The sequence below is a fragment of the Tachypleus tridentatus genome, chromosome 9, assembly GCF_004210375.1.
Source record: "Tachypleus tridentatus isolate NWPU-2018 chromosome 9, ASM421037v1, whole genome shotgun sequence".
Taxonomy (NCBI): domain Eukaryota; kingdom Metazoa; phylum Arthropoda; class Merostomata; order Xiphosura; family Limulidae; genus Tachypleus; species Tachypleus tridentatus.
The window spans coordinates 97451871-97478354 of NC_134833.1; the positions used below are offsets into that span (position 1 = coordinate 97451871).

General features: G+C 31.9%; 1 protein-coding gene across 5 annotated transcripts in view; it reads right to left on the bottom strand.

Annotated features, from left to right (window-relative positions):
• Positions 1 to 26484, bottom strand: part of LOC143225827 (synaptogenesis protein syg-2-like) — a 139149-nt gene that overhangs the window by 45284 nt on the left and 67381 nt on the right. For all 5 annotated transcript variants that reach the window (XR_013014099.1, XR_013014098.1, XR_013014097.1 and 2 more), the window contains 3 exons: positions 19241 to 19351; positions 14938 to 15141; positions 8692 to 8988 (listed from right to left, as the gene is read on the bottom strand). Coding sequence is in view for 1 of the 5 variants with exons in the window: in XM_076455897.1 (XP_076312012.1) it covers positions 8692 to 8988; positions 14938 to 15141; positions 19241 to 19351 (612 nt within the window). In the remaining 4 variants the exon portion in view is untranslated. The remainder of the gene's footprint in view (positions 1 to 8691; positions 8989 to 14937; positions 15142 to 19240; positions 19352 to 26484) is intronic.

Sequence of the window (26484 nt, forward strand, 5' to 3'; positions counted from 1 at the left end):
TCTCTGTGTTTTATAACATTTCGGCAATTTATTGTATTCAAATTATTTTAACTTCCGTTAATGAGAACGGTTAGAATAATTGAATATTTATCAACATCATTTTCCGTATGCAAATTAACGTGTGCCATTCGAAACAGAATTCACCCACTTCTGCCATTGCTTACTTTAAAGTATGCATCTTTTTTATGTTTAACATTCAGTTCAACATTTTTATCGCTTAGAATAATCAATATACCCTTAAATTTCTGTATAAGTTTGTTTTGGTTTAAATTTTGCACCAACCTATATGAAGTTTATCTCTAATTTAGCGATAATGACTAGAAGGAAGGCAACTAACTAGTCGACATCATCCACCGTCAATTATTGGGTTACTCTTTTATCAAAGTATAGTAGAATTCACAGTTACTTTATAACACCTTCATGGCTAGCACGTTCAGTGATTTCCTATAAAGAATTAGTAAGTTTATTTGTTTACTTTTGGTTAAGCACAACGCTACACAATAGGACATGCGTGCTCTGCCTACCTCGAATATCGAAGCTCTGTTTTCAGCTTCGTATGCCTTCATACTTACTGCTGAGCCACTGGAAGGACTATAAGAGTTTGCACTGTTTTACGTATCGTATCCTGTCAGTAAGGACTAGAATGATTGTTTCAAAAATGGTGGTTCTTGTTTATAGTAAAATATTTGGAACTCACTTTCACAAAATGTCCATATTATTGACATAGTAATTAATCTTTAACTTTCATAACTTCCTAAAAGTAAAAATGCCTATCATACTTTAAATGTAATTGAGATTTATAAAGTAAACAGTTTCAGTAATACCCTTACTTTCTTTGAAGAAAAACTTTATATCTCCCAACAGAAAAGTAAATAAATTCACAAACGGTTTGTTGCGTGAATGTAACAGCTGTTTCACGCCCGTTAAACCTATAAATGTTCAGTCGAAACATAATACTATAAAGATACTATTGGAATAAGAACAGTCAATAAATTTTAGGTAGGCGTAGTCTGTCTTGTAAACATCGTAGCAGAGATAAAATATTTCAGAACAACACACTATTGTATTTATTTTTTACAGTCATTTTAAGCCTGACGATGCTTACAGTAGGAAGGTCGAAAAGTCTATGTAATATAAAGTATTTCCTGTCAATGACAAGAAAGTTCTTCTTTTTTAAAACGGATTTTATTTGTAAAACATTCTGCCAAGTATAAATTTAAGGCCATAATGGAATTCTGCACTCTTTGCAACAGCTAAACATGACTGATACAAGAAGTAACAGACCATTTTTTAAATACAGACCATAACCTTATGTTAGGCTAAGTGAAAAAAGCAAAACTATTAGTTTGATTTTGATCGTGAAACAAACGTTATGCTATAAAGATTACATTGTTTATCAGTATACTTTCATTAGAAAGGTTGTTTTTACTATTTATTTTAAAATAAATGCACAGATAGCACTCGAGTAGCTTTGTGCGAAATTCAAACAAATTAAAATACATATCTAAGATCAACCTACACCTCCTAAACTTCCCGAATCTCGTGAGAAATTACTGGGATTACGACTGCAAATATATCGTTAAACAGCGAGGGTACTTAAATGATGCAACAATGCATTCAATCATTATAAATATAAATCTAACAAATGTGTATTTAATTAGCTATTGCTAGGTTGGTTTTCACTTTTTTTCTCTAAGTACATATCTTGCTTTGATCGGAAATTAAAATCAATTATACAGGCATCCTAACAATGTTTTGTGAAACGCTGACGCTAAAGGCAGAATTGCTAGTCAGGAATCCGAACAATGCTTTATGTCGAGACAACACTAAAGGTGGAATAGTGTTCTAGAAGTATTCTATAAATACTATGTGAAAAGCTAGCGCAAAAGGAAGAATAATATTGTCTATGAAGAAAACTGATCAGTTACCAGACCAAAGTTCCTAAACGTACCTTGAAAAATATTCTTCAGAGTACTTACAAATAATTTTCAATATAAACAAAGTCATCGAAAGGAATATTGATCCAGCACATTAATCGTATATTCGTGTTTCCTTCATCTTTCATAACCGCAGAAAATTTAAGAAAATTATATTACTCGTGTTGTATAAGTATTTCAAAACATTTTTACTGGCTATAATAAACTGAAGCTGATGAAACTTGTCATAATTACCTTTACTTACTATAAGTGAAACTTGTTCGGAAGCCAGCTTTGGTTGATGAAATTCCTCTTTTCTAAACCAAGTAAACATTTCCAACAAGCAAAAGTGGATCTTTCCATGCAAAGCTCCCGGTCACCCGAGAGAATCGCAACCAATAACATCAGCAAACAGCTTGTAGATGACTGAGTTTTTGATATTTATCGTTCTGTTATTTGTTGTATAAAAAGGGCCCAAATCTATTCCATCTTCGTGTCATAAGCAATTAAGAAATGTGTATTCAGATCGTTCACTAGTTCATCTGTAGTTGTTGTTGTTGTTTTTGAATTTCGCACAAAGCTACTCGAGGGCTATCTACGCTAGCCGTCCCTAATTTAGCAGTGTAAGACTAGAGGGAAGGCAGCTAGTCATCACCACCTACCGCCAACTCTTGGGCTACTCTTCTACCAACGAATAGTGGGATTGACCGTCACATTACAACGCCCCCACGGCTGAAAGGGCGAGCACGTTTGGCGCGACGGGGATGCGAACCCGCGACCGTCAGATTACGAGTCGCTCGCCTTAACACGCTTGGCCATGGCGGACCCATCTGTAGTTTAAACTAACCGCAGTGAAAGCTGATAATATTTTCTGGAACAATAACTTTTGTTTCAGTTAGGTATGTGTTATGCAAACCTAAATAGTCTTTAATATAGTTTGGAGATGAACAAAAATCACGCATACATAGTGATTTTGATGTTTACATTTTGAGTTAATATATGAGAAAAGTATTTCGGTGATATTTCAAACTATCACATTTGAAATATGGCTGTAATCTCCAAAGAACAATCTCTCGTTTTTACAAAAATACCTTAGTTAATTATATAGTAGCCTTTCAGCAAGTTCCATGTACTTCGAAGGTTTTAACTCTCTACATTTTACAAACACAAGTAAACGTTTGTTTATTCTAGATATTAATCACATTTTACACACATTAGCGTATCCTATATTTTGTTAGACTCAATAAATATTGATAAAAAAATTGATAGTTGGAAATTTTATCCCAAACTATCCAATTATCTTCGGGAATAGAAAGGGAATATTGATATACTGAGTTTGGCTTTATTCCTTTTTCACCAATGACATAGGCACAAATCTTACAACCATCTTACGCGACAATCCTTGAAGATTCCTCGAACTATTGCCTTTTCCTAAATGTTTATGTATAATTATTTCAGTACTACCTAAGAGAATAGGAACTTGTATAATAACCTGTAATTGTTAAACAAATAACATATTTCATTTTCATACTCAACATGATTAGAGTTGGAATGCAAAACGTCATTAAGACGGTTCATATGATGTATTTGTTTTCATTCGTACAACGAGCCTCAGATATGACGAATAACTCAAAGTAAGTACTGGCCTAGTACACACGTTCTTCATACATAGCCTTACCAGTTCTTTTCGGTCTTACCGGTAATAATATTATGACTTTTCTAGGTGTCCATCCTGAACTTTCTGTTGCATCATTTTGATTTTCTCAGGTAAAACTAATTAAAAGTTAACGTAGCTTCACGAAACTATATCTTGCTTGAACACACACGTTCTTCGGTGATTTCGAGAATGTAAACGAAGCGCATCTCGGTGCTAGTGAAGATAAAACTGGAACGTGTGCTCCAAGAGACGTCTCTTTGTATTCAACGAGCTGATTTAACAATAAAGTAATAAGATTTGTTTGTTTGTTTTGGAATTTCGCACAAAGCTGCTCAAAGTAATAAGAAACGCTAGAAATAGGAATCGTTAGAATGCAAAGGTTTCACATTTTCTAGGTTGTCTTTAATTTTGTATTGTAGAAGAATATTTGAAATTCTTAAAATAATCGCTGGTCCTCAATGTTGCGATAAGAGAACAATAATATCCACTTTGTATACTTCTTATACACCTCATGTTCTTTCTGTAATTCAGGTACAACAGGTATTTTCTGTTTTTATAATAACTTGATACGCTTCTTATACACCTCATGTTCTTTCTGTAGTTCAGGTACAACAGGTATTTTCTGTTTTTATAATAACTTGATACGCTTCTTATACACCTCATGTTCTTTCTGTAATTCAGGTACAACAAGTATTTGTCTGATTTCAACACAAAATCACTTATCTTGTATGCTACATTATCTTTCATGTTTGTTTCTTTTAAGAAAGCGGTCTTGTCACGAATCAGCGATTCTAAAGCCAAAATATAAGCAGATACCTTACCCCGTGTTGATTCTTTTTGTATGTAAAAATGGTTGCAGATTAAACGATCGCCAGCAAATCCCAGTAACTTATTAAAAGCCCGTAGAATATGGATTGAAGTCCTATCGAACGTATCCCAACAACGTATTAGTAGTTCGTAAATGTTGGGTTGAACATCGTCCTACATGAAGACTGTTTCATTCAAATCCCCTTTCTTGAGATGTTGGAATAATATGTTCCAACTAGTTACGTTAAAATAATATTAATGCTCTATAAATTTTACTGTTATTGCTATACTAATGCCTTAGAAGAGTATGTTTTTGTGTTTTTTGAATTTCGCGCAAAGCTACTCGAGGGCTATCTACGCTAGCCGTCCCTAATTTAGCAGTGTAAGACTAGAGGGAAGGTAGCTAGTCATCACCACCCACCGCCAAATCTTAGGCTACTCTTTTACCAACGAATAGTTGGATTGACCTACACATTATAACGCCCCCACGGTTGAAAGGGCGAGCATGTTTGGTGTGGTGGAGATTCGAACCCGCGAACCTCAGATTACGAGTCACACCGGGTTAGGAGAGTAATTATAGTGTTAAAAGATAATTTCTTAGAAGCCACTATCAAAAAAAGAATGAATCCAGGCCATTTTGATATTGTATTATACAATCAACGATATGTTAATTTAATATTTGCGCCTACTGGTAACAAAAGTTTGTTTTTCTATTGGAATAATTTTTACTACATATGCATCAACTCATCTACCAAGTTACATTATGTGATGATTATATTCTGAGCTATTGATATTATAAGAAGTGTTTGATATTTAGCACTTTCACGACACCTAATGTAACGCAAAAGTAAAAGGCCTCAAGATAAGCTAGCCACAATTTTTAACTACCGACCATAAGTTGTACCTATGCTTTGCTTACGTTACTTCTTTTAACCAAATAATAAGATTGACTGTGACTTTCACAACAGACCTACAATTCAAAATTCGAAGTGATTCAGCAAAATACTGTTCTCAAACCTCGAATGTTTCAATCCCCATTCGGCAAGAAAATCATCTGCCCACACACAACTAATAAGTTAGAATAGACCAGGTAATTTTATTACAATTTTGTAACTCTGATTATTTTCACTTGCGGTGCTGTAACTTGTTTTATGGTAACTTTGCTACGAAAGAAACCACCACCGTTGGGATACCTTAGATGACACATCATCGGTGACTTTCTGGTAGATACCTGGTGGCTCTCGCCTCCTCTCCAGGGAAGACTAGGTAGAACGTAGGTAACTAGTGAACACCACCCACAGCCGACGTTTTGGCTATTTTTTGCGAACAAAAAGTGTGATTCGACGTGCCATTATTACGTTCGCAAAACTAGAAAAGCCAGCATATCCGGTAGTGAGAATTTGAATCCTTGACTTGTAGATTTCAAGTCGAGCGCCCTAACCATGAAGCCATGCCAGTCCCGTTATGTATTAGATGGCATAAAAGCGACAACAAAGTTTCACGTTTTACAATTTTATCATAATCACAAGTCCTTATTCACAGTACTTCAGGGTGAACAATAAAACCTTATTGGTTAATATTAGAAACCGAGCGTACGGTTTGTGGAAATGAACATTAATAAAATGCCCTATTTACCCGATTATAAAGCGATGTTTTTTTATTAATAATTATGCTGTAAAATTCCCAATCACCTTCTTCCTACTCTGGCCTATCTCATTCCTGAATCTTTAGATAAAATCCGTCTATAAATGTGCACCGGATGTTTGTCCAAAAACATCTCTAATTTTTGCAACTAATCTATCAATGGCTGTTCAATTATAACATTGACTTTGCGGCCCTAAGAAAAGGAGATTACGACCTTCAATTGTTTTTTACTTTCCATTGTTTCTGAACATTAAAGTTTCCTTATATTTGATATCGCCCTATAATTGGGCCAAATAGGTATATCAGTATAATTTAACAATTTTCCTTACAATTTCGTGCAAAATTACACGATAGTTATCTGTGTATTACCATTTCTAATTTTGAACTGATAGACTGGAGAAAAATCAACAAGTCAACAGTACTCACTGACAATTTGTGGGCTAGTTACGTATTATTAAAAAGTGGAATTTAACCATTCAGTCTTATAGGCCACCGATGGTCTAAAAGTGAGGAACGTAATTTTGCGGCAGCTGACCGCGAACCACGAATCTTATGATACACAGTACAGACATGGTAACCCTTAGCTCATGAATGACCTAAATAATTAATTTTAAAGCAATCAATCAGCTTTACATGGAAATACTAGAAGATTAGAAATAATTTGGGTCTTTATAAGGCAATCAATACTCCTCTTCATGTGACTTATTCCCCAAGCACAAATTTCAGTAGCTCTGGATTTCTGAGCTGGCGAGCTTGTTTCGAATTCGTGGGATATTACAAAGAGTTTCCCTCAAAAAGTAATCCCTTAACATGTATGATTGATGGTAGGGTGCTGCTGCTTTCTGCCAATTGGCAGTCGCTAAAGATAAGGCACAGGGGAAGATAGATGTTGTGGCTTTACCATAAATACAAAATACAAATTTTTGCAAAATGGTAAATATTTTTTGCAGACATTTTATAAAACGTATATGTGGTTCTAAAACTTTATAATTTTTTAAATAACTGTGCTTTTGTAACACTTTAATTGAACAAGAAAAGTTCTTACTCCCAAGGTCCGGCATGGCCAGGTGGGTTAAGGCGTTCGACTCGTAATCCGAGTGTCGCAGGTTCGAATCCCCGTCACACGAGAACATGCTCACTCTTTCAGCCGTGGGGTCGTTATAATGTGTCGGTCAATCCCACTTTTTGTTGGTAAAAGAGTAGCCCAAGAGTTGGCGGTGGGTGGTGGTGACTAGCTGCCTTCCCTCTAGTCTTACACTGCTAAATTAGGGACGGTTAGCGCAGAGAGCCCTTGAGTAGCTCTGCGTTAAATTCGAAAATAACAAGATAATAACTTACTCCCAAAACAAGAAATAAACTTCTGTAGTCTTGTGACCGGTTTTGTCTCGTTTTTACAGAAGGTTATATAAAGTCTGAATTTTATTTATTCTGTGACTCAATATCTTCCACTGTATAATTATGGTAAAGAGAGCAAGTGGTTTACAGTTAAAATGCTCTGTAAGAAATATTCCATCACTAATGTACAAGCTCCAAAATACAACAGATGTGTACATATATGGACATATCAGAATAATTTCTGAAACATTAGTTAATCATCTCTTCTTCCTCTTAAAACTCAATTCGGTAATGGTTATTTCTGTAACTGAAAACGAAATTGTGTTAGTTCAATCAGTGGCTACAGTTTATTGTTAAATAGGTTGCCATAGTAACGCATGGGGGTAGAAAAATATGACGTATACTAGTTACAGTAACAGTAATTTATAAATAAATCTAATGACAGTTAGCCTATTTTTATCTTGATAGCAGTCTTTTATAAATACCTAACAATTTATCGAGTTTGAATAGAAATGCAATATATTCATTTTATATATTGCGCCTAAATATTTTGTTTATTCTTTCATTTTTTGACAATTTAAAACCCTTCGAGGTGGATTCCAGAGAAAGTATTGTATTTTTATTTTACTTTCTCTAAGATGCAAATATCTACCCACACATCTGCATTGGGTGATGTCTCGTGAATGGGAGGAGAGAATTTTGGTGTTTGATGTTTGTGTCATATAATGGGCACTACAACACATTACTCTGGCCTTGAATTTCTGTAGACGGCTGGTCTTGGGTCAACTGAGTTCCAGTTTTAGATGTTCTCAACGGGTTTTATGGACATTGTCTCTGAGGCTGATGTTTGGATATAATGCCCACGAAACCCTTGTGTAGCTGCATTGTCCTTGTTTGGCATTTTAGTTTGTTCTTTCATGATCGGTGGGGTAAGTGGGCACTGAATACTTTCCTTTTTTTATGGATAACCCAAATCCAGATAAAGAAAAACTTGTAAAAAAACATTATACTCTGTTCTGCGCTCACCATCCCAGAATGTTCCTACACCTCGTTTTTGATCTTGCATTCTCTGTCTGACATATATTTAAGGCAAATGTATTTTATTTTTTGTCCAGAAGGGGTTTGAAGGGCTTCCTAGCTCTCAAAAGTCATTCAAGACGTTATGTCCTGTTGACAGCTTGGTTGAAAGATCTAAAACATCACATAGTGACCTACTATTCATAAAAATTACACTAAATTTCAAACACACATCACATTTCTAAAAATTAGTTGACTGATTAGCGTTTTCACCAATGGAAAGACGAGGCATGCTTAACCTAAATGAATACTCACAAAATACTATAGTTTTCCACTTGTCCTCTATGATACTTTGAGGAATCTTTGGATTGTTAGACATGCATCTTAATGTCATCCCGTTATCTTCTCTAGATGGCACTAATATCAAATCACTGACTGTGATACTCTGGTTCACAGACACCTCCTGAATGCTGTTGGACATTGGCATGTTATCTCTCCACCAGGTGATTTGTGCAGGGGGCTGAGAACCACGAGATGTACAACTGATCTTTACCTTTTTACCAGCCGAGAGGGGGCGTTTAAAAGATGTTATTTGTACGTCTACCGGCTTCACTAGGCAAAAGAGAAATAATTACACTTGTTACTGTCGATAACCACTAAGCTTGTGTACAGAAATAAATGCCTATATTTCTAAAATAGTTACAAAAGGTTTAAAATTAACCCAAATATGAGAGATTAAGATAAAGAACGTAACTGTTTCTAGAGATGATACACTATATATGATATATGGGGTATATACACTGATTACCGTGAGGAATCGAATCCCGGATTTTAACGTTGTTATTTTGTAAACTTACAACTGATTCGTCGCGGGGTGAGGTGTCGAATAAGAACTGGAGCCTCTGCATCATAATTAGGTGAAAATTATTAATAATAACAATGAGGATATTTTTATTAATACAATATAATACATTCAAATAACATCACGTAAGTCTTAAAGGTTATCCGTAGGAAATGTACTATCTAAAATTAAATAAAGTTAAAATTTATCACAGAATACTCATAAAATACAATATTATTATGAAATACACACTCAGTTTAAATGTTTTTAATTGTATATATTAGTTCGTAATATTATTTTTTGTTATCATTTTTTAACATTAGCATACGTTTTAATGAACATTAAATTATTTGGAACAGTTTACAGCAACCTGGTACTTGGTGACTTAATTTACTTTTCTGTAATTATTGTTTTATTTCAGGTGATATATAATAACCTTAATTTTCGTGTCTTGTATTCTTGTGGTGATCTATCTAAATTTTAAAAAGAATAAAAATATTATTTTATTATAACGGCTTATTGGTATAATTTTAAGATATTCATCGTATTAAAAGTTACATATCTTTTATAAGCAATCATATTTTTTCTTTTTGATTAAACAGTTTCTACCATATTACTTTGCAACTAAAATGTTTTATTTATATAATAATTGTAAGTAGACCTGTATATTGTTATACCATAATGAATCACGAATCCAAATAAAGATATGTGAATCAACTGGCATGCAGAATGGTTAATATTAAGCTGAAGCTTATATATTTTACATGCATCGTAAATTAGAATTTATTATAATTCCTAAATATTTTAATTTTATTACATTTTCAATTATTATACAAGTACTAAATTTAACTGTATTAAGTACTCAAAAAGGATAGTCTGAAGTATTCTATAAGAAGGATAAATACAAATTCGTTTAGTTTTATCTCTATTGAAATATATATAGGTATAGGTACAGTCTTTTCAAATGTTATTTAAATAATTTTCATATTATACATTGCTAAAGAAGGATTATAATCACTTATTACTAAAGTAAGATTATCTACAAACCTACAAATAGATCAATTTAAAGGAATTATTGCTATGTCATTTATGTTTATATATATATATGTTACAAAAAGAAGAATCTTATGGTACACCATACATGACTATTCTATAATTACTATAAATATTTCTAATTGTAATACATATTACTCTATCTTTTATATAATTTTAAACCAATAAGCCATCTTATATCTTATTCCTATAATTTGTAATTTATAGGTTAGCAAGCTATGGTCTACTGTATCAAAAACTTTAGAGAAATACACTAACAATCTTGCCTTTATTCAAAGGTTTATTGACTTCTTGTGAAAATATTACAAAAGCGTAATTGTACTTTTTACCTTTTGGATAACCATACTGTCTTGGTGATATAATTTTGTATTTATATAAATAATCTTGTGCAATAATAGGAAGATATACTTCCATAATTCTCTTTATCACTGATAAAATAGTAATTGGTCGATAATTTGAAAACATACTTTCACCTTTTCTATAAATATGTCTTATCAGAGATATTTTCAATTAATAGTGAATATTTCATGATACATTAATTATATTTAGAATTTTAATCAATACATCAAAAAATTATCGCAATACTTTATAATTCTTTAAAATATTTTATCTATAGCAGGTGGCTTTTAAATACCCATTTTTACCAAATAATTTTATTATATTATCAATATTAATATTTAAGAAATATAATGAATTAAAAAAATTGTTTGAAAATAATTACTGCTATCAATAATTTTTCTCTATTATCTAATAAATGTATGAAATCTGAACAATAATCATTAAAACTCTTTGTTATACTTTCAATAATAACTATAAGTAACATATTTTAATAGCAACATTATCACTTGAGGTTTATGATTTTTTCTTATAATTCATTAACAAACAGTTTGTCAGGTTTTCTTGATATGGTTTTTGTTATTATTAAATTTTCAAATAGTTTCGTTTTTCTTTGATATTATTTTACTTGGTACTTTGCTCCTACTTTTCATATCATTCCACCTAAAATTACGTTTTATGGATTGATTTGTAAATTATCAACAATCTATCACGCTCATTAATACACACTTTTATTTTAACAGTAATATACTCTCGATCTATTATTTTATTTTCAATGCTTGTAGTTTTTATGAATAGCGTGAAATGTTTTAAATAGTATTTAGTATAACGATTTTCAATTACTAATATTACTTGTTAATTCTCACCACTCAGTTTTAGAAATTTCTTTGTTTATGACATCTTTCATTTTTTCATATGCTGTTTCAGTTTCTTCATTATTATAATTTAGTTTATACTTGTAATTTATTGATAATAACTTATCAGTATCAATTAAAGTAATGATCTGATATTTTAATTTTATTAACAACAAAAACAACAAATTTATTTGAAAAACTTGTAATAATACGATATAAACATGGTTGCGTCAATCTTTTATTTATAACTTTTCTCTTTCATAAATGTTTAAAAATTGATCTAAATCATTTCTTGCTAGATTTTTTACATCCTTGAAAACCGCATTTATTCTCATCCATAATACCTTTGTTAATATATCCTGTAATTAAAATATTTTTATATTTACTTAAATAGTTTTAACTATAACTGTAAATTACCCAAACAATATTTATTTGGGCTATGAGAACTATACATATATATATGTCAGTTAAATCACATTTTAAAGACCCTTTAGATACATTTAAACCTAGTACTTTATCAAGTTCAATATTATTTGTAATTTAATGAAATGAAAGTTCACTTTTATAAAACAAAACATCTCTGCCTATAATTATCTCCTATAATTAAAATAATTTAATATTCACTTAAAAAGTTTTAAGTATAACTGTAAATTATCCAAACAAATTTATGTTTGGGTTATGGTAACTATATATATATATATCATTTAACTCACATTTTAAAGATTCCTTAGATACATTTAAACCTGATACTTTATCAGGTTCTACATTATTTGTAGTTTAATGATACGAAAGTTCATTCTTATAAAACAAAACCTCTCTACCTTCATAATTGTAGACATCTTCAGTATACTTTTCCAAAAAAGTTAACTTAAAATTTGTATTTTCTTCCAAAGTTGTATTAGTTTCTATTAACACTATACTATCTAAATTTATCAATACATCTGCTAAAATATTTTCAATTTATCCTAGTTTTCTTTAAGCTTCTTATGTTTACGTGCAATACTGAAATATTTTCAGTTTATGAAAATATTTCGTTTTTCTTTTCTTTTCTTCCATCCAATTTCTTAAACGTATGGTTCTTTGAAATTATTTTCTGTTGTTAGATTAAGTAAATTTGAAAAGTTCAAAGTCATTATTCAATAAAACTACATTTATTAATTAACTTTCTGCAAGCACTCTTTCTTTGCAATATTGAGAATATTATTTCCTTCCTTCTTTCTAAAAATGTTTCATTTTTATACCAAACAAATCTGTTTCTTTTCTTTTGCTGTAATTTTTGCCCTTCACAGACGATTTTTGTTCATTTAAGTTGCATTTTCATTAATGTAAGTGAGTGATTTATTTTGTTTTTCTGAAATTTTTGAATAGTGTATTCGTTGTTTTCTTCTTATTAAACATTTTCCATGGTACCTTCCATAAATAGGTTAGGCATCTTACTATTTTTCTTAGGTAATTTGAGCATGGTTTCAATATTTTCAAGTTTGGAATCTGCTACTTCAAATATCAATAAGTTTACTCACAACTTCTTTTAACTTTTCGGTGTTTTCTGATTGAATTACAAGAATATCATGTATTCCAATATTCTGATTTCTAGTATACGGATTTAAACTATTCACCTGAGTTTTCAAGGAAGATATCATTTTATCCTTTTCTTTGCATTGCTTTTGCAATAGCCGTAGTTGTATACTAGCTTCTGCCTGATATTTTTCAATTTTCTACTTTACCAATAAACTCAAACTGTTTAAATTATAGAAGAAATGTAAATTTTTAATACCCACCTTTCCTATTTTAAGATAACACACTTAACTGTACATTTATTTCCTTTAATAATTCTGAAATCGTACAAGTATCTACACTTTCATGATTTTTCCAAAATACTATGAGATCTTCTTGCAATTGAATTAAGGTATATGATGTTACGGTCAATCCCACTATTCGTTGGTAAAAGAGTAGCCCAAGAGTTAACGATGGGTGGTGATGACTATCTAGCTGCCTTCTCTCTGGTCTTACAATACTGAATTAGGGACAGTTAGCACAGATAGCCATCGTGTAGCTTTGGGCGAAATTGAAAAACAAACAAAATACATAATATATGTATTTCTTTAATTTCAACTTAATACAAACTCATGTGTTCGTACACTAAAGAATCAAGTTAGATACCAATGGAATTCAGGTATAGACTTCAATCACTTTTAACTACTGGCCAGATGGAAGGCAATCTGTCAGTAATATAAGGGTGTTGTCCAGTTCTTTGAGCGGTGGAACGAAATTAACTGTCAATTTTATAATACACCTGAAAGTGCGTACCGTGTATAACAGCATTCTGAACAACCATGAGCCCTCGACACGCTAACCACTAGACCTGTATGTTTTCCACATATAAATAAACTGTCGGCATCACCTGGACATTTTCGAGCTCACAACTTTTTTTTAGAATTTTTATTCAAAGATTTTATAAGTATTTCCAGAGGAATATTATTTTTAATGTATAAGTATATGTTCCAGGTGTGTTGTCTTTAGTGCTGGATCCACTATAAAATGTGTTTATAAAATGAGAAAAAATCTATATCCGTTCCAGATTTCGAATGAATCGTTAAAATAGATCCTTATCTAGTAAATTCTTGTAAACCAATTGTGATAATTTGGAACTCAGATGTTTTAAAATTATGCTCGTTTTAGAAAAGGATTGACTCGTTCTCGGAATTAGGCTAAAGCATCTGGTAGATCTTACAATAATAAACAGCCGACAGACGCGGATCGCCTAAGGATGTATTTCATTTTAGAAGGTGATATTTAATAACACTCTTTCTAATTCACTCTAAAAACGCTTATACGTTTCTAAAAATTTCGGATGTAGTACGTAACTGTAAAATAATCTTTTCAAAATAAATTCAAATTATTAGTTAGGTTATTATATCTGTGCTTTACTAATTTCAGGCTTATGTGTTTTATCCCATATATGTTTAAAATATTACCTTAATATTTTTATACCGAAACAGAGGAAGAAAAAGGTACTCTACTTCATCATAAACACCATATTTATAACTCTATATAATTTTAATTCACAAAACTACTGAAAAACTATAATTTAAAGGCATAGTTAGCTTGATGTCACCAAATATTGTTCTGAGAATGTTAAATCAGAGAGTAGCTGCGTTCTCAAGATACTGATGTTTCTCTAAAGTGGAGAATAAAACGAGCCATTCACATTAATTTTATCATTTGACCTCTTTCATGTATCACTATAATTACGTTTAAGGTTGACTTAATTCTATAATGTATGATAAATAACGTAAAGGCATTTTTAACTTATGTTTTAATTGGGATTCAAATACTCGTGTCGTTATTTAGACCTGGGAATTTTTTGGTAACTTTAGTAAGAATAAAAGCTACGGATTATGAAAACTAGAAAAGAAGATCTAAACAATGCGAATATTTCAAATACACTAAAAACTAAACAACTTTTATGGTACTCACAATATAAGTCGATAGTAACGCTGGTGTTAAGAGGTGTGGTAATGTTTGTGTTATTCGCAACACAGCTGAACTTGCTCAAAAGATCGTCTCGTTTAAGACTGAATAAAGTCAAGACGTTACGAACGACACCTGGCGACGTTTCTATATCATCCTTATCGACTAGTTTGCCATTCTTCCACCAGGTCACCAAAGGCTTTGGCTTTCCTGATATTTTGTAAAATGATAGAGCATAATTATGAAACTTTCGTGAATAACTATTTACAAAAACCTTTTCACCTTTAAATATTCACAACACACACTTCCATGATAAACAGTTATTTCCTTCAGATATTTACCATACACCCTTTAATTACAGTTACCTCACTTAAATACTAAGAATACATCATTTTGTGACAAACAGATATGTCTTCCAATACTTAACGATACATCATTTTTGATAAACACCTATCTCCTTTGCATAATAACGATACATTCTTATGTGTCTCAAACAATTATCGTCTTTAAATAACCACAATACATCGTTTCGTGATAAACAGTTTGATAACTTCTGATACTGCTAAATCTGTAGTATTTAATCATAAAACAACTGAAGGACCCAAAAAGTGTCTGTATTAATTAATTTTTGAATAATATTTTCTATCAGATCTTGTGTCGTATTATAATAATTGACTTGGAAGATTTTTCAGGAGTCAAATATTTTGTCATTGTCCTTAAAGCTCAACTAGATAACTACCGAAGTAACCTATAGACGGAACGCTCTTTTGGGCTGGAGTCAGAGTTTTAATTGCTTATAACACTTTGAATTTGTAGTTGTTGTTAATCATTCATTGCTTGAAAATATCCTTCTTCTATGGGCTGAAACATCACAATTTAAATGATTAAAAAAACATTTTCACTGTAAATCTAACCGTAATATTAAATTCTTCTTCTGTTCCTCAATAATTTAGTTAACTACAGCATAATGTAAAAGTTGGAGTTTCTAGTAGACTAGCCGTGGTCTGGTTCTTACTGGATTGTCAACAGAAGGTTCAAAGTTCGTGTCCCCTTGTCACAAAAAATGCGCTACACACTTTGAGTCAGTGGTTTTGCTATAACATGACTCCCGAATTCAGCTATTCGGTCAGACAATTGTAGTCCTAGAGTTGGTACTAAATATTTTTGACTGTTCTTCTTCCCTCTAGAGTATTAATTCAAAATTAAGGACAGACATACCTCGTTATTTCTCGCATAGATTTCCGCAATAATTCTTAATAGAACAACAGCTAGTATTCATGATATAAGTAGAGAACGATTTATACTGATGTTAACATTGTGGATAGAGAGTTATTTCTTTGTTAGAACCATATTAAAAGTTACTTTTTTCAGGTACTTCATCGCGTATTGAAGAAAAACAAGTGAAAACCAACTTGAGATTAAACTTCAATTAACAAATCCCGCAGGTTGTTTATGAAACCGGAAGGTAATCCTAAAAACTAAAGCTGAAAACAAAACTCTCTTGTTTTACTTTCAAGTCTAACAAACTTTACAAATTAACTTCCTAAGTTTCTAAACATCACGCCTTAATTTTAAAACAATGATAATTTTAATAACATATCTGATTTTGCACGAAACATTTCATCTTGTATAACTGGGGAAATGCATTCATTATTAACTGATACTGGTTAGATATAAGTACGACACTTTCAATCATCTCTCTACACTGAGACTCACTTAAGCTTACGTAAGTAAGCGTAAGTATAGGAACGCTTCTAGCGAACATACTCTTCTGAGACTCGTACATAGTTTATTAAATGATGTGTTTAATAAAATCAATCCTGACTGCTGTTTAACGGACTTCACTAGCAACCACAGCTTCTACTCTCTTTTAACATAGGGCCTGGCATGGCCAGATGGTTAAGGAGCTCGTCTCCTAATCTGAACGTCGAAGACTCGAATCCGCGTCACACCAAATATGCTCAACCATGGGGGCGTTATATTGTGCGGTCAATCCCGCTATTCGTTGGTGATGACTAACTGGCTTTCCTCTTGTCTTACACTGCTCAATTAGGGACGGCTAGCGCAGATTATTATCGTGTAGCTTTGCACGAAATTCAGAAAACAAAAACAATAACTCTTCTAACACGAGTGTATTGTTGGTTGCCACTATTGTTCAGAGGAGTACAAACGGATGATTTACATGCTACACATTAAGCCATTTTTGGTCTTTCAAAAACCCGCTCTTTTTTTCCTCTCAGCTTCAAGGTGTATAGGAGTAAATCAAACTGCTGAGAACCTTACAAAATTGTAACATTTCACAGAGGCATAGATTAATTTGATAAATACGTTGTTCTAAACAGAAGTTTCGTGAATGAACAGTCTGAAATATCAGCCATATTCACATACTTCAAAACCACCAACATTGTCTTCTGAACTGCACGTTCTCAATAACTACTTTCAGCTACATTCTCCTCCAAATTACACGTTCTTCAAAGCCACCATCAGCTAAATTGTTATTTAGAGTCTTCTAATCAGTGATATAAACTTCTCAAGAATAAACCTCCTCTAGATTGTCATCTACACTTACAGTTATTTAGTGAATAACAATTGTCTTCAGGATATGCTAATCAGCCATATTGAATGTTTTTTTCGGAATACCCTAATCTACATTGTCGTCTAAAGTCATAGTTATTTAGGGTCTGATAATACGACCAGCTACACTGTTGTCTAAAGTGACAATTGTAATTCTGTACCGATATGTAATAAGTACATATTTGTGTAACACTTCAGAATATGCCTAACAGAAAACGACCTTTTACGGGTTCTAATATAATGGATGCTTAGGTTATGTTTGTTTTAGAATTTTGCACAAAGCTACTCGAGGACTATCTGTGCTAGCCGTCCCTAATTTAGGAGGGTAAGACTAGATGGAAGGCAGCTAGTCATCACCACCCACCGCCAACTCTTGGCTACTATTTTAACAACGAATAGTGGATTGACTGTCACATTATAACGCTCCCACGGCTGGGAGGGCGAGCATGTTTAGCGCGACGCGGGTGCGAACCCGCGACCCTTGGATTACGAGTCGGACGCCTTACGCGCTTGGCCATGCGGGTCGGCTTAGGTTGTGACAGTAAATGAGAATTCACATTAAACACATTTATTATATCTGCCGAAACATTTATAGAGATAAATCAAGCGAAACTGTTAATAAAAGAGACATGAAACGAACGAGAAAATTTAAATAGCGAGAAGGAGAAATGTTTGTTTTGCTGTTTTAGTGTTAGAGCTTTGTCTACCATGGGGATCGAATATAAACTTATCTTTGACCTACCGTGTTAATTTAACAGATATTCACAAGCGTTATTTATTTATGTATAAATGTTTTCTTTCGTTTAGACTCAACCAAATGAGATGAACTGACTGTGGCTGGTGTTCACTACTGTCTTTCTTATACTTTTCACTTCAAAATTATGGTCGGCTAACACAGGGCCCCAAATAGCCTTTCGCGAAAATGAAGAAAGCAAAACAAACAGAAGTATTCTTAGGCTATGCCTAGGAAGACAAAGATATGACTTTTAGTGTTTTGTTGTTGTATCGCCTTCTTTTATTTCACAAAAACGACACTTTCAAAACTTTAAAAATTTGAATGTGAAGAAAAATTAATATTAAAATATTTTACTTCAAATGATATTCCAACTTTTAAACAAACTTAAGAAAGAAAAACTGACAAACCTGTATTTGACGAGTACAAAAAAATGGAACATAAGCAAGACACGTTTAATTAATTGAATCAGAAATTCAGATTACAATAAAATATGAAAATTAATACATTTCAGGCGATTGAAATGATAATAGGCAGTTAATAATACTTGAAATTAAAAATAGATCAATACCTAAAAATTACAAGTTCCTAAATAAACCGAGCTACGACTATTCGGCCATCTGAAAGCTTAATTGTAGTTAAATATGATACCTTAAGATTATACCACGCAAAATCAATGTGCATTAGTTTATAAGTAAATCGCGTTCACTCTTGTCACACAGATCTTAATGGTGGATAATGTCATACATAGTTGTTGTTTTTCACAGCGTTATTAGTTTATGAAATTCTTATTTTACTATTTTAATGAGACGTAGGAAACAACGTAAAATAATTATATGTATATATAGAGAAATTAATCACAATGCTACGCAATGGGCTATCTGTGCACCTCCCATCACGGGTATCAAAACCTGGTTTCTAGCTTGTAAGTCCGTAAACATACCACTGTACAACTAGGAAGAGTATGTATATATAAAGAGAGATTACCGTAAAGACACTTACCTCCTTTTACTTCACAGGTCAGTTTAAGCTCGGACCCTTCATCAAATGGTCCTATGGTCTTCCTCAGAATGTCTCCTTTTTCATTGAAAATCGATATTTCCTTGGGAGGAACTATGATGGCATACAAAACATTTAAAGGAAAATCAGAAAGAAACATTAACATGACAATTAGAGTCACACCAATTTCCTAATGTGTCTTTAATAAGAATTGGATAAAAGAAAAAATACTAAAACCAATACTAGCATAAATAATAATGAAGATGGAAAGTGTTGAATTATGCTATAGAAAAAGGCTATTAGCAGCAGTTTAACATAATTATCAGTCAGAATTGTGTTTGATCGTGACGTTATGCCAAAATTCAGTGAAAAATATGCGTTACAGTTACCTGAAAATAAATAAAAATTCAACTTTATTACTCCTGGACAGTTGTTTAAAATTATGAATTTCTACATCTATACATATATTAGGAATCTTTAAACTAACTGCTAAGCTCAGTGTGCATGAGGTGGCGTTTAGGTTAAAAATTCTAATGTTCTTGTTTGTAATTAATAACAAAACTACACAAAGGGTCATATGTGCTCTGCCAACCACGGGTATCGAAATCCGTTTTCTGGCAGTTTAAGTCCGCAGACATACTATTGTGCCACTAGAGGGGGCTAGAAATTCCAATTTGGAATAGAACTAATTTTGTAATACATCGCAGTTTTAAAAACACTACTAAGTTATTAAAACAATATCTTGCGAAACAATCCTAAAATTAAAAGATGTAAATATTATTGCAGGTAATGTGAACATTGCATTATTCATTATTTTATATACAACTAGAAATTTATTTATCAACTTGTGCATGTACTCCATTATTGGCTGTCATTGTTGTTTAATACCCATAATGTTGGTAATTTAATATTTATAATTATACACAGACTTTTAACTAAAGTTCTTACTTGATGAAGGCTCGTAAATAAAAGTATTTTAATGTAGAGAAAAGTCAGTATATAATTTTACATTCGTTGTCATTCTTCTATATAATTCAATAAAGCAGTACTATTTATTGTTATATTGCTTTATCAAGGCAACATTGTTTTGAACAGTAAACGGTTGTTATTGAATCGAACAATTGTTTCAAGTATATTAGACTTAAAATCATCGAGACAGTATTCGATTTACCTCAAATTATAATTCATTGTCGTAGTACCCTTCACCCTTTGTACGAAACGTTAAGCTCACTATCATATATCTTATTAAACAGAAAGTTACATTCACGCTAATATAATTTTAAATACAAATTGAAAATGTTTCTGATTTTACATATTTCTGTCTGACTCTGTAATCCTTGTTCTAACTGTCTGTTTGTTTGTTGTTGTTTTCAATTCATTGGGGAAAGAAACCACAAACAATCTTCAAACAAAAATGTGATGCACATCAAAAGCGTTTATAAACTATCGATTTAGAAGAAGGAAAAATTATTTAAAAACCGACGATGCGATGAATTCCTATTGATTGAGATCGCGTGGTACTCCTGTCAATAGAAAATACAGAAAAATAAAAAACTTCAATCACGGAAAAAGAAGAATTGGAAGAGTAAATTCTCAATCTCCTGAAAACATGTTTTATGAGTTTTTATTGTTACTTATAATAAATGACTATTGTCCAGATAGATTGGCTCAATTACATATCCTAGATAAAGGAACAATAAATGAAATAACTGAGGTTGTAAATGTGAATTATTCTGATTTTTAGGGAATCTTTTACGGGAAACTTTATTTATTTATCTAGCTCCAAAGCTAGGTGAGACGAAATGTGTTTATCTGTTTGACTAACGAATCATTTTTAAATGATAGAGGATCTATAAGTACTCGGATTCTCGTGCTTGATTAATTGAAAAATATGCATTGATGTGCATTTGTCTGGTCTAGGTTCCTCCTAACTTGGGTTTAGGTTCATGTATCACTTTATTTGGAATACTATTCACCAGATGTCCACTATTGTAGTAGTATCGAAAACATATTGGAGTGGTCGAAGTTCGTTCTTTATGTAACGTAAAATTTATACTTTTCCGATAAAATAATCGTCCAATTTTTTATACTTTTAGTTATTTCAAGTATTGATCAAATAGCGGACAGTGTTGTTCAGTGTTTCTTTCTTCATTAAAATATTTATTTGTAGTATAGAATTGATAATCGTAACCATAAACCTTAATGTAATATTTTGGAAGAATGGCGTAAAGTTAATCAGAATGGTAAGTAAACAGTATATTTTTAAATAAATATTTTATCTCTCTTATTCATAGGAGAAAACACTTGAATCGAGTTTCAGACAAAGAAGGGTGGTATTTTATTACATGGTTATGTTGAACACAAACATATTTCTATTACTAGCTTAACAACTAGAACGTTATGTTATATTATCCTTAACTGTTGAAGAATTTAAAATCTGACTTCTCAGTTTGTGGAGGTTATGTTATCAGACCTTAACTGAAGTGTAAAACTGTGATATTCGTAAATATTTCTTTAATTACCGATAAAGAAGGTGGTTAAAATCCATTTATTTACCCATGTTGGAAAAGTTAATTTCCATTTATCTACCAACGCCGAAATTGTCAATTTCCACTTCTCTGTGAATGCTAACTTCCACTTCTATATCAACACTGGAGAGATCAAAATCCAGTTCTTTGTAAATATCAGAGTTGTTAAATTACACCTTTCTAACAATATGGATTAGTTAGTTGTCACTTCTCTATTAACGACGAAGTTGTTAAATTCCAGTTCCCTACAAATACTGGTATGGTTAATATTCACTTATCTATCAACACCGGAGTGGTTAGTTTCCACTTTCCCAACGTTAGTGTAATAATCAGCTTTCACTTCTTTAGAAACACCAGAATTATTAACTTCTGTTTCTCAGCAACGCTGAAGTGATTAACATGCACTTCTCTATTAATATCGAAATGGTCAAAATCCACTTTTTACCTTCCTACTGATACAAGCCATACTGTGGATGTGTTTAGCCCATTATTATAAAACTTTAAAAAATTATACTAGTAATTATATGGCTCAATTATAGTAGACGATATATATATAACAGAACATTCACATGTTTGACAGTTCTTTATAACAGTACAGTATATAATATTAGATCCAAGAAATTTGGTGTTTAAAGTCTATGTTCACAGTATTGGTGGAGAACAGTATTGTTTTGTTCTCAGTAACTATAGACACTGTTAGATTTTTGTTATTGTAGTAGCTATAGAGACCAGAAAGATCTGTTTAGTATAACTATGGAAACCAGTAGAGCCTATGTTCATAGTCACTATGACACGTCGCCTTGTTTACAGTATCTGTGGAAGCTACTAAAGTGCTTGATTACAACAATTCTACAGACCAGCAGAGACCTTGTTTACAGTGACTGCAAATATCAGTGGACGCTGTGTTCATGATTACTGCGAAACTAACAGCAGAGTTCTTATTCACAGTAATTTTGTTTTTCTTACGTAAAGCATCACTTATAAACAATACACTTTATAAGGAAGTTGGTGCCCATGTGTAAAACGTTAAATTTTATTAAAACGTGGAAGTTAACTGTAACATTGTTTTTGACGAAACTTTGAACAGCACCATTGAGAATCTTCTAGAAAGATAGACTCTTTATTGTTGCCGTAAACTCGCGCTTTGCACTTTTAGGCCGTGAGTAGCCAAAGAGTTGTCTTTGATTAAGATAGCATTTGTTTAGTTTAAGGCGAATGTCTGAAATATGCAGGTCCTACTCCATTAAAAATTAAAGTATTTTAAGTTCGAACACAGAGGTAGACAGATAGACAGAAAGTTAGATTAGTTTTAAAAAGTAGCTTAAATAATAATTTAGTTTAATAAAGAAAAGCTGTTCATTTTCCACACAAGCCATGACGCCTAGCGTAGGTAGTTACAATAAATATGGATGTTTATTATTACTGAGATACATATAGCATTAGAGCATTTTCTTGTTTGAAACATCATATATTGTAGTTTTACATCAGATTTTTTTGAAACGTTAGTCTGTGCTAGACCTTTTACAGTTCCAAGCTTTCACGGTTCGAGTTTCCACACATCATTCACAATAAAATGACTTAAGTTTAACACCTTAGGTTCTAATAGATTTTAGAGTTACAATGTTGGTAGTTTTTTCTAGTTTTCAAATTTTTACCTTTAAATACCCTATATTTAAGCGGATCCAATGGTTCATATTTAATGTCACGTAGTCTTTAGTATTTATCTCAAATAACTCAGATTGTAAGATAAATATTTTCCTTCTAACTTAAAACAACTTAGCCACCTCTGGATAAGAAAGTCTACAAGGAATGCAGTTGAAAACATTTTTTAATGGAACCTTATTTGTTTTGCTGAAGAAGTACGTATTACATAGTTTTGTTTGTCTATTTTAAATTTAATATCCATACTTATGGATATATATATTTGAAAAAAAAACGGTTTTTATGATGTTCAAATTTCTAACGAGATCAGTTTTATTTACTTCTATAGCTAGATGATAATACTGTTATCAGTTGGGGTTATTATAAAACAGGTGTTGTTGTTATCCAATGTATGTTTATATTATAGATTTCGTTGATGACTTTTAACTGATGGAGGTACTTGAGGAGTTAAACAATGATGTTCAAAGATTCAAACATAAGACCACAGAAGTGTAGAAACTGCTCCAAAACACTTATCAATGAGTTTCAACAGTAGTAAAAGAGAAAGACTATTTATAATGATTTGGGAGTAATTATGTATATGTGCATAAGTTTTACTTAATATAAGAACGAGCTCAACCAAATATTATTTTAGCAATCTGACAGATAAGAATAAAGTACTGATTAATGTGCATGACAGCAGATTGGTTGGTTCATGGTTCGAACCTATGATTAGTTGCTCAACCTCCTTGCACATTCTCTTGTAAATGAGTTATGAAAGTGACAATAAACTCGTTATTTCGTCCAGTATAGCTATGCTGATAGCAGGTGCTGCTATAGTTCCTCATCTAATCGGCAGGTTAAAGCAAAGACAGAACGTTTAAACCTTGAGATCTCTGACGTGAGTGATTATTTAATTCATGCATTGCATATTGCTGTGACTTCTAGATGAAAATCACAGGATTTACAAATATTTTATATTCACTAAGTCAGCCACATAACGCATTTATTTGAGTAATATACAAATTTTGTTTGTTTTGAATTTCGCGAAAAGCTACACAAGGACTACCTGCACTAGCCACCCCTAATTTAGCAGTGTAAGAGTAGAAGGAAGTCAGCTAGCTAGTCATAACAACTCCTTGCCAACTTTTGGGCTATTCTTTTATCAACGAATAGTGGGATTGAATATCACATTATAACGCTCTTACTGTTGAAACAGCGAGTATGTTTGGTGTGAAAGGATGTACAAAAAGAACAATATATATCTTATAATACAGCATAAAAAATACAACCACTAGCTTTGGCACAATTAGAGGTGAAATCGAATACAATGTAAACACTTGTTTTGTTCTACACAGAAATTGTACTTTCTTTACAACTAACTGAAGTATTTCATAAAAATCAGAACTATTATCAGTAAATTAAATTTGTACGAAATTGTCTAAGCAGTTTTTCTTTTCACAGTGAAAAGAGAAAGTATTTTGCGTGTATTTTAATTACACATACTTTCTGAAAATAACATATTTACAATTAAGTAAATTATAATGAAATAAAAATTGTTTATACAAACTTAAGTAGGCAGCGTAATGTAATAGGTATAAGTAGTTTTATGGACATGGAATACATTAGCATATAAGTACCACGTATTTTATTTATCCTCTCTCTTTTATTTGTTTGTTTCTTTTGGAGGATGATAATAAATTAATCTTAAATAATGCAAAGTTAAAAATTATATATATAAAATAGTAAAAGTCCCTCCATAGTTTCCACATAAAATGCTATATTGTGTTTTGTGATGAAGGAAATGTATGTTAATAAATCTGGTATTCAACTTCGTACTGAAACAAAATTCGAAACTTGTAACTCCCAGAATGGACATGCAAAATCTTTTTAAGTCTTCGAATGAAAGGTTTTTGTTGTTTTGAATAAACACATTTGTATAGCACCTGTAGAAGTCGGTTTGCAATATGTGAACTTGTGTAATATTATTATTATACATTGAGAGAAACCCATGATTTATGCAAGATTATCTGCACTATAAATAGCAACGTTTGGGAACAACTACACGTGCATTACCATTATAGAAGCAAACAAACGTTACATGTAAACGCTTGTATAGTTCTCAGAAGCTAATTGACATTTGACGTGATGTTTCAGCGTGTCTCAGATGTAAAAACTAAGATCGTTTTGTTACAGCTTGATTTAATGAGACTCTGGGTACGTGCTCTTGACACTATGAGCCGTAAAGATCAAAAGATGGTATTTCACAACTTTTTGAATAAGAATCGATATTATTGTATGTTCTCCAGCTGTTTCACATAAGTTGTTTGTAGTTGAACACAGAACTAACTGTGCTATGCCCATCAGGATGTCGAAACCCGGTTTCTTGCATTGTAAGTCAGCAGACATACCGCTGTGCCACTGTGAGTGGGAAACTATATCATAGGACAAGAATCACATATGAGAAAACAGTCTTTCAATTACAGAATGCGACTGAGATGTCAAACTGTTACTTTAAAAGTGGACCCAGACACGTTTTTCGTTGTTGTTCTTTGCTGACAAATATTCTATGTTATGAATATAACAAACAAAATTTAATCTGTTATAGATTTCCTTATGGATAACGTTTAGTTGAGTTTTTGATGTACAAAAATATTCTTCAACCAAAAACTTCTTTTTTATGCATCATACTTGTGTTAAAGAATACAAATTAACCGAAAGACAAAATTATTTCCAGTAGTATTGATTTGTTGGAATTCTTTCGTTTTGGTTCACAAACTCGTTGGAACTAGAGCAATGAAGCTGTAGATTTTGTGAAGCAATTTTGACAAGGAAAAGAGTTAATTTTTATGCAGCATCGTTTGGCTTTAAAACAGAAAAACAGGAGCCAGTTTTGAAAACTGTATTTTGAAATACAATATTTAAAACGATATTTTATCGAACGACATTTATATGAAATTAAATCGGTTCTCAAGGAAATTTATTAACATACAATTTCCAAAGATTTGTTATGATGGATTCAAACCTGAGCACCATAGTTCACAAGCCAGTTGTATACCTGTTATAATGATAATGCCC